This window comes from Nomascus leucogenys, chromosome 11, assembly GCF_006542625.1.
Source record: "Nomascus leucogenys isolate Asia chromosome 11, Asia_NLE_v1, whole genome shotgun sequence".
Taxonomy (NCBI): Eukaryota; Metazoa; Chordata; class Mammalia; order Primates; family Hylobatidae; genus Nomascus; species Nomascus leucogenys.
Window position 1 is genome coordinate 41,869,466 of NC_044391.1, and position 14,783 is coordinate 41,884,248.

General features: G+C 36.0%; 1 protein-coding gene across 1 annotated transcript in view; it reads left to right on the forward strand.

Moving 5' to 3' along the window:
- The window catches only part of ITGB8 (integrin subunit beta 8), an 84,835-nt gene extending 70,316 nt beyond the window's left edge, over positions 1-14,519 (forward strand). Inside the window, exons 10-14 of the mRNA XM_030822207.1 lie at positions 196-601; positions 3,094-3,319; positions 4,826-4,935; positions 8,391-8,554; positions 8,651-14,519. Coding sequence (XP_030678067.1) covers positions 196-601; positions 3,094-3,319; positions 4,826-4,935; positions 8,391-8,554; positions 8,651-8,773 — 1,029 coding nt within the window. The 3' untranslated portion in view covers positions 8,774-14,519. The remainder of the gene's footprint in view (positions 1-195; positions 602-3,093; positions 3,320-4,825; positions 4,936-8,390; positions 8,555-8,650) is intronic.
- Positions 14,520-14,783: the final 264 nt, after the last annotated feature.

The window sequence follows — 14,783 nt, forward strand, 5'->3', positions numbered from 1 at the left end:
AGTTCATTAATTGGAAAATAAATGACATTAAAAAGATGTTGCATATGTATGAAAGAGATTACATGTGTTTATTTTACAAATATTGTTAATTTCTCTAAGATGGTTTCTTATCAATTCAGTTATTAACAGATATAATATTGGTAATAAAAATAATTAAGGTATATAAATATATTTCCTTTTTCCTCCTAAATTTAGGTTCTTTTCAATGTAACAGTTACAATGAAAAAATGTGATGTCACAGGAGGAAAAAACTATGCAATAATCAAACCTATTGGTTTTAATGAAACCGCTAAAATTCATATACACAGAAACTGCAGCTGTCAGTGTGAGGACAACAGAGGACCTAAAGGAAAGTGTGTAGATGAAACTTTTCTAGATTCCAAGTGTTTCCAGTGTGATGAGAATAAATGTCATTTTGATGAAGATCAGTTTTCTTCTGAGAGTTGCAAGTCACACAAGGATCAACCTGTTTGCAGTGGTCGAGGAGTTTGTGTTTGTGGGAAATGTTCATGTCACAAAATTAAGCTTGGAAAAGTGTATGGAAAATACTGTGAAAAGGATGACTTTTCTTGTCCATATCACCATGGAAATCTGTGTGCTGGTGAGTATAAATATATACAGGCAGCTTTTACTTGTCACTATTACACCAGCATAGATGTTAAAGTATCTTTAAATCACATGTTTATAAATTAGCAAAACTGAATCTGAATTTGTTATTCAAAGTTTCAAAGTCCATGAAATTAGGGCATGGCAACAGATTTATAGTACGTGATTTTGATATTTATATTTTAACCTATTTTATACAGGAAATGCTTCAAAATAAAAACCTAAAATTAATTGTTATCCTCATGCTTTCCTTGATCTTGGAAAGAAATATACCAGAACAGGAAATGCTGATGATATCTGACACATTTTCTAGAAGAATCAGAGTATTCTTCTAGAAGAATCTGATTCATTCTTGTAAATGGTCACTCCCTCCAGCTTGCTCAGAGGATTTTATTTCTGTCAGGATGATGGGGAGTGAGCTATAAGAGTATACTTTTCATTCATATGAAAATCCTTAATGCATTATTATAAATGGTATTCTAAGCTGGCAGTAATTTAAGCCTCTCCAGTTTATTTTGGGCCACCACCAGCAACAAAACTGCCAAAGGACAGCATTCTTCAAGAAAATACTGCCTTACTAAGTAATCTAAAAGATTCGTCCTTGAGGCCACACACAGACCAAATTTTAAACATGAAATAAATTAAAATAAAAATACCAGGATTACTCTTGGGCCATTCAATTTACTGCCACCTACAGGTTAGATTTCAGAAAATCTAGTCAACATTAGCAAACTAAAACAAAATACTGTTTTTAAATGAATTAAATAAACTACCTGTCATCTGAGTTCTGTGATAATTTTCCTGTGACAATATGCTAAATTTACTCATTGAGAAAAACATCTTTTTAGTATTTGCATTTTAGTAAATAAATACTTGTTAAATTATTGATGAATGGAAACATGTCATCATAAGCATATGGGACGTAACAAACCTATAAAAAATAAATGTTTTAATGCAGTCTAAGCTGAAAATTTAGCCTGTATCACCTAAATATGCAATGGAAAATTGTCTTTTTATTCTATAACATACATAGAATATTTTAATATACAAACATTTATTCAGCTGTAACTGACATCATGGGTAGGATGGATTATAGATGACTTTAGAATGAACCAGCAGTTGTCTACTGTATTTTACAGGGAGGAAAAATATTATTTTACAGTGAAGAGAAAGAATTTTCTGAAGTCACGTCCCACAGCTGTCAATCTCTCAAGAGAGTTTCAAATACATTTGAGTATTTGTCCCAGTCTCTGTTTGCAGTGAAATATCGAATGTACTAGCTTTTCTATACGAGTATGATACTACTGACCCACAAGCAGTTGAGAATCTGCTTTGAATTGTTTCTGTAGTAAGTGCAGACTGTAACTGACATGTACTTTCTCCACTAGTCTCCTTTGGGAATAAAAACACATGTTCACAGGCCTGCTGGCGAGGATTCAGCATAAGCCTGCACAGCACAGAGGGCTTGGCCGACATTTGTCTGGCCTGGACCTCATTAGTTTTACACTTAGCAAATTGAGCTGGTCCTACAGTAGAATCTGTGGAACAATTACCCTGTGAGGTACTCAGCAATAAAAGAAGAGAGAGAGGGAGCTAAGAAAGGAAAGCAAGGGAGAGAGATAGAAGGAAGGAAGGAAAAAGGAAAGAGAGAGGGAGAAAAGAGGAAGGTTGGTTTGTGGCTAGATAAGCTTCAGAATTCCTATATAATCATGTGAAATGTACCTCCTTTTGACGATTTCTAGTGCACATTGGCATATTAAGTTTTGGACACTTTTACTGTCTAAAATCCATTTAACTATGTGTAACTGTGTTTTCTTCACCCCACATGCATAAATGTTCCCCCACCACACACACCATCTTTCTTTCTTTTTTTCATTTACCATCTAAGAACAGCTCACAGTATAGAGGAGGATCTGCTCTGCTAACTTACTAAATAATGCACTGAGGATATGAAAGCATCTGTTCAACTTCTCAAGAGACCTGATCTTTAAACATGGCACTAGCAGTACTGAAGAACTAGAAAGGTTTGCCTCACAGTCCTGCAGTTATCCTAGGCCTTCAGCAACATCAGAAGACTGAGAGAATAGGTGATGGAAGCCATATCAAATACCTGTATTTTTTCTAATTTCAAGTCACGCAGTTAACATTACTTCGGCATTTGCAGTTTCTTGATATGTGTGTTTTTAATGTAAAACTGAATATGCAATGACATTCAAGTAGTCTGGCAGCCACTGAAGCAGGGGTGCCCTTCGTGCTTGTTAGCAGAGTGCATTAGCATGGGGAGATTATCTACAGTAGAACAGCTTTGAAAACAGATCCTCCTAAATCCAGCACTGTTTGTGTCAGACCAACGAAAAAAGTGATGCTGCTTCCATTCACTGGACTGTCAGTGCGTTTCCATGGATATGATACAGGAATCCATGGTTGAAAACTCTTTACAAAGTCAGTGATCCAGATAACACAGGTCCTGCGGTGTCTTCCTCACAGGGCATGGAGAGTGTGAAGCAGGCAGATGCCAATGCTTCAGTGGCTGGGAAGGAGATCGGTGCCAGTGCCCTTCAGCAGCAGCCCAGCACTGTGTCAATTCAAAGGGCCAAGTATGCAGTGGAAGAGGCACATGTGTGTGTGGAAGGTGTGAGTGCACCGATCCCAGGAGCATCGGCCGCTTCTGTGAACACTGCCCCACCTGTCATACGGCCTGCAAGGAAAACTGGTATGATTTCTCTGACTCAAACATACACAAAGAATAGCTACTTTTGTCCTTTTTTGTTCTGACTTCCTTAATCTTAAACGTTGCTGGATACATTGTGACCACCATGCTAAAATAGAATTAAATGAGAAATGCTATGAATTAGAAGACTTGAATTCAAATCTTTGACCCCTGGATAGCTGTGGAAGCATCAGAGTAAATCTGAACACTCACTACCTTAGCTTTTTTTGAAATCAGAGGTTGCCTGCTACCCAGCTTACTATTTAGTAATAGTGTGATCTAGGACAAGTTGTTATAATTTTCTGTGCCACAGTTTCCTGATATCAAAAGTGAGGATAGTAATAATACCTTACTGTATATCTGCGAAAGAATCAAATGATTCATATAAAAAATTCACCCTTGTACTTGATGCATGGCAACCATAGAATAAATGTTAGCTGTTACTGCTATGTTTTATATTTAATTTTTTTTTTTTTTTGTGACAGAGTCTTGCTCTGTCGCCCAGCTGGAGTGCAGTGGCACGATCTTGGCTCACTCCAAGCTTCGCCTCCCGGGTCCACGCCATTCTCTTGCCTCAGCCTCCCGAGTAGCTGGGACTACAGGCACCCGCCACCACGCTCGGCTTTTTTTTTTTTTTTTTTTGTATTTTTAGTAGAGACAGGGTTTCACCATGTTAGCCAGGATGGTCTCGATCTCCTGACCTCATGATCTACCCACCTCGGCCTCCCAAAGTACTGGGATTACAGGCGTGAGCCACTGTGCCCAGCCTTATTTTTAATATTTTAATGATAAAGAACAATGGTGTCTGTGATGCACCCTAGAAATAAGTGATATATAAATGAAAGGTGATACGTTAAATGAAGGTGACATTACTGTTTTGTGCCAATAAATTTTTCAGTAACAATTTGAGATCTGCACAAAGACTTCTAATCTAAACACTGTAACTTCCAGTTTTTTTACTCAACATTTTAAACCATTGACTTTCTTTTTTTTTTTTTTGAGACAGAGTCTCGCTCTGTTGCCCAGGCTGGAGTGCAGTGGCGCAATCTCGGCTCACTGTAAGCTCCGCCTCCCGGGTTCACGCCATTCTCCTGCCTCAGCCTCCCGAGTAGCTGGGACTACAGGCGCCCACCACCACGCCCAGCTAATTTTTTGTATTTTTAGTAGAGACGGGGTTTCACCGTGGTCTCAATCTCCTGACCTCGTGATTCGCCCGCCTCGGCCTCCCAAAGTGCTGGGATTACAAGTGTGAGCCACCGCGCCCAGCCTAAACCATTGACTTTCTCAGATTAGTAGCTCAAGTAAGTTTTTTAGAATTATCCATGGCAATTTATCTAAATCATTTGGAAATGCAATCCTTCGATGTAATGATGGAGTTAGTTCTAATGAACATAATCAAAATTTGAATTGTTTCTGCATTGTTATTTTGTCTTTTTTTTCTTGCGGAAAATATGATAGTCTACCACCTTTTTAAAGAATAAATATTTTCAGTTCTGTTTCCCCTTGCAGGAACTGTATGCAATGCCTTCACCCTCACAATTTGTCTCAGGCTGTACTTGATCAGTGCAAAACCTCATGTGCTCTCATGGAACAACAGCATTATGTCGACCAAACTTCAGGTAGGCCAAAGCTTAATAATCAAAGCACAGAAGAGTGTCTGCAGAGGATGATGCTCCCCCAAAAGACCCATAATTAACCATGCTAAAGAAAGGACTGGCCGGGTGCGGTGGCTCACACCTGTAATCCCAGCACTTTGGGAGGCCAAGGCAGGTGGATCATCTGAGGTCAGGAGTTCGAGACCAGCTTGGCCAACGTGGTGAAACCCCGTCTCTACTAAAAATACAAAATTAGCCAGGTGCAGTGGCGGGCACCTGTAATCCCAGCTACTCAAGAGGCACAGGCAGGAGAATCCCTTGAATCCGGGAGGCGGAGGTTGCAATGAGCTGAGATCGTGCCATTGCACTGCAGCCTAGGCAACAAGAGAGAAAAACCATTAAAAAAAAAAAAAAAGAGGACTGAGGGCTTCATTTTTAAATTATGAAACATTGCTTTATTCTTTATAACAATAATAAATGTGTGTTTTTGTGTCATCTTCTACCTTACATACTTCCTTCATGTTCATTGGCTCATTTAATGTCATACAACTCTTTGAGATTGGTATAATCTCCATGTTATAGATGGGGAAACTGAGGCTCAGGGAAATTTTGTCTGAGGGCTATCTCTTAACTAGTAATGTTAAGATACATGTCTTAGATCAAGATCTTCAAACTAAAAGTTCCATACCCTTTTCATTATGTCACATTTATAATCACTCATCCTTAAGCTATATTTTTATCAAACTGAAAAGTACTAGGAAGGAATGGTCCTTTTGAAGTTACATATTTTGTAAAAGCAGATCATCATTACTTAGAATTTTTTGGCTTCACTTGAAACATGAAAGCAAATATCGATTAGACATGAGGAAGTTCAGAACTAGAAGCAAGTTTGGATTATGAAGGAAAATTATGGCTCCGCAGATTTTATCTCTTAGTGAAATGAGTTTACATGGGGAACTCATATTTCTGGTTCACTGAGGCCTTGACAGCCAATTTATTTGGATGCCTTTCCATGGAAGTACATTGCGTGGGAATTCAGCTGTGTGGATGAGAGGAGAAACCTAGCCACTCAGCCACACCACAGCAAGCATACTCAGTGGTTGTAGGGTACCATCTCTGGGAGATTTAAAAAACTGAATCACAAACTCATTATACTCTATACATTAATATGTGCAGTTTTTGTATATCAATGATACTTAATAAAGCTGTTTAAAAAAAACAACAAAAGCAAAACAAAACAAAACAAAAGTTATTAGAACCCAGAACCTTACTTTGCACAGGGGTAAGGTGTGGAACTCTACATGCATAAGAAACTGACCTTGAAATTATATCTTTATTAAACATTCCTATTGCAACTATTATTTCAAGTCTCTCCAACCTGTAAGAAAAATTCCGGCTCTTAGAGAGACTGCACAAAAGAGTAAACTTTCTCCAGAGTTTTGTTTCCTTTTTCCCTCACATCCACACTGATCTTATCCCATAACGAACTTGGCTCTGAAAAGAGCCCCATGTGCTGCCAGCTGGAGCTGCAGCAATCACTCCAGAAAGCCAAGTGCCTTTCTAATAAATAGGGCCTTACTATCAACATGTCATTTATTATGTTAAGTAAACACTACTTTGACTTAAGTGTTGTTACAAAAAGTATTCTCTTAAAGCTCCTTAGGAAAAGTCCCGGCCTGACCTAAACTAAGGAAAGCATGGGCTAGGCATGAATTTTTAACCACTCATAGCATTTAAATATGCATGCAGATTTGAGCTCTGAAAATGCCCTCTATTCTAACCTATTAGAAATATTTCTAAAATGTGTCAGTAGCTAGGGGCCGCCCCTCCCCTTCACAACTGTTGTGCAAGGAGAGGGAAAGGGCATTTGTTAGGCACCTCTATTATCTATCCACTCAGTCGCACTTAAAGGCTGTTCTTTCAGTCTCTCTGGCTGAGCTCCCACCAGGCGAGAAGCCAGTAAGTGGGATCAAGCCACGTGCCCCCTCTGATGATCCACCTTAGCTGACTGAGTAGTCCTAAATCAACCAGAGGAAATGACAGTCTGTCAGAACAAAAGGCTTGTATGTTATGAGCCCGAAGTTACTGTGGAAGCCTCAAAAGACATCAACTTTGAGCAGAATATTTTGGATTCTCTCTCTGTGAGACCTGCAGCAACAGAGACCTACACTGGCATTCGGTGTTTCCATTCCAATTGTAGCTCTGGGATAGCCTTTGACCTTTCTTTCAAAGTACGTTATCACACACACAAAAAAAAATAGGCTTAATTAAGTCTTCTCACTTGAGAGGAACCCTTTCCCTTATCACTGAGCTTGGCCTTATTCAAAAACATATTTAGTCCTCACTGGAAATTCAGACCCAAATCACCCAGGATTGGTTGGGTGGTGCACTATGCTAAGTCTTGGCAGGTCACCTCCCTAGTGACCCTCTCAGGGAGACCTTGGAACTTTGGATGAGGTCCCCAGACTCTGGAGAATTGGTGGGGGAACACATGGCTCTTTAGCCACAAAGTAATTTTATGAATCTAGGGCAGCTGGTGAGTTCCATGGAATACTTGCCTATTGTGCAACCATCTTCCTCTTAGATTAGGGTAATGCCTCTGGCAACAACAGAGCCTATAGACTTTCAAGCACCAAATCTTTGGCAATGAGGGTGTGCCAAAGATCTGGTGCTAAAATGAGATCTAGCATGCCCCTTCTCTTAACACAACATTTCTTTTTCCAGCTAGTAATTATTTGTCCTAAGTATTATTTGTTCTTAAAATACACAGTGCATTTTTAGAGGCAAATGGAATAGGTGTAGTTAACAGACAAGTAAAAAGTAAATTAATGAAAATGAAGAATGATATTTTCACGTTGTCCCAAATTGGACACTCCTATTTCCTGGAGAAGCCATGTATAATAAGAATGAAAATTTACACTTCAATTTCTGAAGAAATATTTATTCACCTATTAGAGTAGTTTTGATTTTAGCTTCTGCAGATGTTTACTTTATTTTCCATTACTGGCATGGAACAAATGAAGACCAAGCATAACAAGAGAAACATATCCTAAGGCCCAGAACTGCTCAATAATTTTTTAAAATCCTATTTTCCATTTAGTGATCAACAGTACACACCACAAAAACTATTCCTCTTTCTGCCTTGGATAAAATCATGCTTGGTTATGGGACATGGACATATTCCAGTTAATACAATTAAAGAATCCAGCTTCAAAGGAATAATATGATTGAACACCTTGATCATGGCTATTTTCCAAAGGAGGTTTTTCTATTGAAAATATTCTCATAGTAAACGTGCAAGAAAAATTAGAGAGCTTACTGTTTTTGAATCAAAGGTAATTTCAATCCCCTGATTTGAAAATGTAAATTTGCAAATACCTTTGGCACTATTAATTGAGGGGTGAACATTATTTACTTGATAGACTCCTTGATTTACATATTCCAATTTTTAATCCATTTATTTGTTTGCTTCATTACAGAATGTTTCTCCAGCCCAAGCTACTTGAGAATATTTTTCATCATTTTCATAGTTACATTCTTGATTGGGTTGCTTAAAGTCCTTATCATCAGACAGGTGATACTACAATGGAATAGTAATAAAATTAAGTCCTCATCAGATTACAGAGTGTCGGCCTCAAAAAAGGTCAGTAAATTCTAAAAAAGAATTGCTAACAGTATGTTATTGCCTAGTTACAATATTTAGGCCCTTAGTTAATAATAACATTTTTTCTCTATTAAGGATAAGTTGATTCTGCAAAGTGTTTGCACAAGAGCAGTAACCTACCGACGTGAGAAGCCTGAAGAAATAAAAATGGATATCAGCAAATTAAATGCTCATGAAACTTTCAGGTGCAACTTCTAAAAAAAGATTTTTAAACACTTAATGGGAAACTGGAATTTTTAATAATTGCTCCTAAAGATTATAATTTTAGAAGTCACAGGAGGAGACAAATCGCTCACGGTCATGCCAATTGCTGGTTGTACACTCGAACGAAGACTGACAAGCATCCTCATCATGATGTGACTCACATAGCTGCTGACTTTTTCAGAGAAAAATGTGTCTTACTACTGTTTGAGACTAGTGTCATTGTAGCACTTTACTGTAATATATAACTTATTTAGATCAGCATAGAATGTAGATCCTCTGAAGAGCACTGATTACACTTTACAGGTACCTGTTATCCCTACGCTTCCCAGAGAGAACAATGCTGTGAGAGAGTTTAGCATTGTGTCACTACAAGGGTACAGTAATCCCTGCACTGGACATGTGAGGAAAAAAATAATCTGGCAAGTATATTCTAAAGTTGCCAAACACTTCAACAGTTGGTGGTTGAATAGACAAGAACAGCTAGATGAATAAATGATTCGTGTTTCACTCTTTCAAGAGGTGAACAGATAAAACCTTAATCTTAAAAGATTATTGCTTTTTAAAGTGTGTAGTTTTATGCATGTGTGTTTATGGTTTGCTTATTTTTGCAAGATGGATACTAATTCCAGCATTCTCTCCTCTTTGCCTTTATGTTTTGTTTTCTTTCTTACAGGATAAGTTTATATATGTCACAGATGACTGGATTAATTAAGTGCTAAGTTACTACTGCCATAAAAAACTAATAATACAATGTCACTTTATCAGAATACTGGTTTTAAAAGCCGAATGTTAATAGGGGACACTGTAAAGTATCATCAAAACCTGAATAGCTTCATTGTGCACAGGTGTGGAGTTTTGTATCTTCTTACCTGGTAAACTGAAGGGATTGTTTGGCCATTTCATTTATCTTATCATTAATTCACAAGATATTTAGAAATTCTGCCTCAAGCAAAGTACCACATTTTGAATGTTTTCTTAGATTTCGATTGCAAGTAGATGTCAGCATTTTTAAAATGAAAAGCTATATTATCTTCTCCCTTCAAGGCAGCCTAAGGATGTTCTTTCCCGGAATCACTCCAACCCTTCTTGCCAGAATTCATAAAAGTACAAAATTGGAGAATAGATGATATCTTAGAAATAAGCTATTTTTTTTTTTTGAGACAGAGTTTCACTCTTGTCACCCAGGCTGGAGTGCAATGGTGCAATCAGGGCTCACTGTAACCTCTGCTTCCCGGGTTCAAGCAGTTCTCCTGCCTCAGCCTCCTGAGTAGCTGGGATTACAGGCATCCACCACCGTGCCCAGCTAATTTTTGTATTTTTAGTAGAGACGGGGTTTTGCCATGTTGGACAGGTTGATCTCAAACTCCTGACCTCAGGTGATCTACCCTCCTCGGCCTCCCAGAGTGTTGGGATTACAGGCATGAGCCACCATGCCCGGCTGCTAATTCTCCTTTTTAGTGAGTTAGGGAACTGAGCCTCAGAAAACTTAAATGATTTCTCAAAAAACACTCAAGTGATAAAGTGGCCACATTGGAAAGGAGTTTCTATCTTCTCATTGCCAGGCCAGTGTTCATTGCACAATATTATGCTACCTCTTGAATCTTTAAAATATTCAATTGGCAAATGTTTTTCAATGTGATTTACTCAAGTCTTAAGTGTATGAGGAAAGTTCAAAGCAAAATACAAAAGAATAATTCAAACTGAATTGTCCATAATCAGCTTCCAGTCTTTCATGCTAATCAGCTTCTTAAGAGACTGAAGCATGGCATACCTACAGGGGAATTCCTTCGCACCATAGCCTGTATGAACAGTGTTCCCTGGAGTTCTCCAGTGCTCAGCTTGAGACCTTGATACATGGGCCATGAGCCCTGTCTTCCCCAGTGGAAATTCCTTTACAGTTACCTTATCCCTATGGACTTAGTCTGATTTTATTGGCTAGCAGTCTAACAGTCCTGTGTGGATATACAGTTTTGCCCATGACAACAAAGGAATCTATTTGAAATATCTTTTTATAATTAACTTCCAAGATTTGCTGTCTTCCAGCACTTGAGTTAAAGTACTAGATACAGCATTTTGATGAAGACTAACTCCATTTCATATTCTATCCTAAAGAGAACTGAAAAACCTATAATAAGTTGTTCTGGGGCCAATAAACACAGCAGCTCTATTAGATGTCCTGTACAGCCAAGCAATTTCAATGCTAACTTGAACTGCATTTCCTTCCTCAAATGAGAGATTGACATAATTCAGTACTGTGAGTCACTTGTATAAGAAACCTTTGATCACTAAAAATAATGTAAAAATTGGATTTAGTAGCCTAATACACATAACATTCTTCTTAAAAAGGAAAACGGATGGATGCCCGACAACCCTCCAAAAGAAAAAAGTGTAAGATAGCCATTAATTAAGATGGTGACAATTTTTGAAATGAACATTATGATGTTTATGAACAGTAAACAAATTTCCGTATGGAATGAATTATCCAAAAAGAGTATAACAAAATGAAATCCTTAAAAATCAAGGGTTTATATTTTTTTACACCCTCACTTGTTTGCACTAACTTTATAGTGGACCAAGGCTGTTACCATAGGAAGGGACAGACTTCCTTGTAGGCAGCTCAATGTTAGACAATGATTGTTGTTATGCTTGCAAAGTCTTGTGCTTATCTTTTTTGTTTTTACTTAAAAAGCTAATTTTTAAAGATTGTAGGGCTTATATTTTACTTGAATAATTGATATCTTCCTGTGTAATGATTTGTGAGATGAGAATTAATATGACTAGTTAGAATTAATTAAATGGTAAGGGAACACAGGGTACTCTTAGGTTAAATAATGTATGTAAATAGAGTCTATTTTCAACTAATATGGCCACAGGAGCCTTTTGAGATTCATTGATATTAAACACAATTAATGAAATTTTAAATTGTTAACAGAATTGAGAACTTGAACAACACTTTTAGTACTGCAGCATTTTTGTGCCCTAAAGTATGTAATGATTTATAAATGTGCCATACATACACTACAACATAACATTTGCTTTGTTATGCATTTTATTTCTCTGGGGACACCATTGCACTGCAGTGCACATGTATTTATAAACATTTGTTATATTTTTGGAAACTTGCTAATATTTATTAAGTCATAGACTTTTCTGGAAGACTTAAAAATTCACTAAAAATCTGATTATGTCTTAAATGTTCAGTTTATCTTTGGTTTATTAAAATAACAAAAAAAAATCTAAGATTAAACACAGTAGATATCTCTGGAGGCAGTTTTCCAAAACTCAACATTAAAATTTGTGGATGCATGAGATACAATCCTTCAAAGAATGAATCTGAAATATGTTTTTAATATTTACTTAATATCCATTGAAGATATCCTTATGTAAGACAACAGTCAGCCATCAGACACTGAAATATATTATGATAGACTATGAAGAATTTTCTCTGTAGAATTGTATTCTTCCTGGAACCTGGTAGAGTAGATTAGACTCAAAGGCTTTTTCTTTCTTTTCTTACTCCTGTTTTTTCCACTCACTCTTCCCAAGAGATTCCCTAAAGCTTCAAGCTTAATAAGCCTAATAGTGAAAAGTAACTGAATTTCATGGTATAATGAAGTTCTTCATTTCCAGACATCTTTAATTGATCTTAAAGCTCATTTGAGTCTTTGCCCCTGAACAAAGACAGACCCATTAAAATCTAAGAATTCTAAATTTTCACAACTGTTTGAGCTTCTTTTCATTTTGAAGGATTTGGAATATATATGTTTTTGTAAACGTATCAAGTGAAATACAGTTACATGGGAGCTCAATCATGTGCATACTGCATTCTGTTATGTTGACTCAATATTTTATTTACAACTATCCTTATTTATATTGACCTTAAGAACTCCATTTTATGCAATGCAAACCACTGAGATATAGCTAACATTCTTTCAGATAATTTTCCTTTTCTTTTATAATTCCTGTATAGCAAATTTTTATGTATAACTGATTATATATATCCATATTTATATTTCATTGATTCCAAGACATCACTTTTTCAATTTAACATCTCTGAAATTGTGACATTTCTTGCAACTGTTGGCACTTCAGATGCAGTGTTTAAAATTATGCTTGAATAAATATTACACTAATCCAACTTTACCTAAATGTTTATGCATCTAGGCAAATTCTGTTTTCTTATAAAGATTTGAGAGCCCATTTATGATAACATACGAAGGCAAAATTTCAGGACAATTGAGTCACGCACAACTCAACATGGAGGCTAGCTGATTATCAGCTCAGATCCCGCATATCTTGAGTTTACAAAAGCTCTTTCAGGTCCCCATTTATACTTTATGTGAGTGCAAATGACTTCAGCAAACCCTAACTTAACTAACAAGAATGGGTAGGTATGTCTACATTTCATTAACAAATTTTTATTATTTTTATTCTATTATATGAGATCCTTTTATATTATCATCTCAGTTTTAAACAAAATTAACTGGAAAAATATTACATGGAACTGTCATAGTTAGGTTTTGCAGCATCTTATATGTCTTGTATCAATGGCAGGAGAAAAATATGATAAAACCAATCAGTGCTGTGAAAAACAACTTTCTTCTAGAGTCCTCTTACTTTTTATTCTTCTTTACATTTGTGGGTTTTTCCCCCTTGGCTCTGATCACTTTAACTTCAAGCTTATGTAACGACTGTTATAAAACTGCATATTTAAATTATTTGAATTATATGAAATAATTATTCAGCTATCTGGGCAGCTGTTAATGTAAACCTGAGAGTAATAACACTACTCTTTTATCTACCTGGAATACTTTTCTGCATAAAATTTATCTTTGTAAGCTAACTCTGTTAATCAGGTTTCTTCTAGCCTCTGCAACCTACTTCAGTTAGAATTGTCTAACACTATTCTATTAATCAGGTTTCTAGCCTCTACAAACTACTTCAGTTAAAATTGTCTAATACAACAATATTTTTTAAAAAACACTGCAATTGTCAAGGATGGAAAATGTGTGATTTGTGTAAAGAATTTTTACCAACTTTACATTTTCCTACAGATAAATGTGAAATTTTGATAAGAAGTCTACACAATGACAAGTATGGTACATAAATTTTATTAAGAATATTGAGTATAAAATACTTTAATTCTAAATTATAAGAAAATATAAATTTGCACATATTAATATAGAAATTCATTTTGTGTATATTTAACATAGCTTTTAAACTATTTTACATTTATTAGCTACTTCATTAAGGTTTCTTGAGCTTCTGAAAAAAATTAGAAATGTATTAAACTTATCAGTAACATAAAAACTTATTTTGTTTCACCTAACGAGTACTGCGTATGTAAAAATAAATTTAATATAGAATATATTTTTAAATTAAATATTTGAATATAAAATAGCTCTAAGAAAGAATCAAATTATCACTGAACCTATTTCTTATTATTTCTGGCTTTGAATTATACGTAACTTAAATTGTCTTAAATGATGCAGAATATTAGAGAATATGATACTTTCACATAATATACTATGAACCTGTTCATATAACTCTGACTACTAACTTCTGTTTTATGTATTTATTAAAGAGCTGACACTGTAGTTTGTTGTTGTGAGATGTTTATTTTTCTAACAGAGCTTATAACAGTTAGGACAAGGCATTTAATTAATGCACCATCCTGTTTAGTAGTAGGTGTTAATCAATATGAAATTCTCTGTTTTAAAATAAAAATGTAAAAACCTAAGAATACACAAAACGCTTCCTTATTTACTGTGTATTACATTACTCTCAAAGCTTCCAGACAACAGTACTTTGTCCCACAAGGAAATGTAATAGCATCTATACACTGTCATTAGCAGAGGACATTACATAATTCCAAAAAGATACTACTCCTAGAAAATTGTAGGGCCAATGATAAACAGGGGAGGCCATCCTAGTTGTTCTTTTCCTTTTTGATAGTTATTTGCAGTAGAAATAGAAGAAACATTCTAATGACAAAAACCTGAAA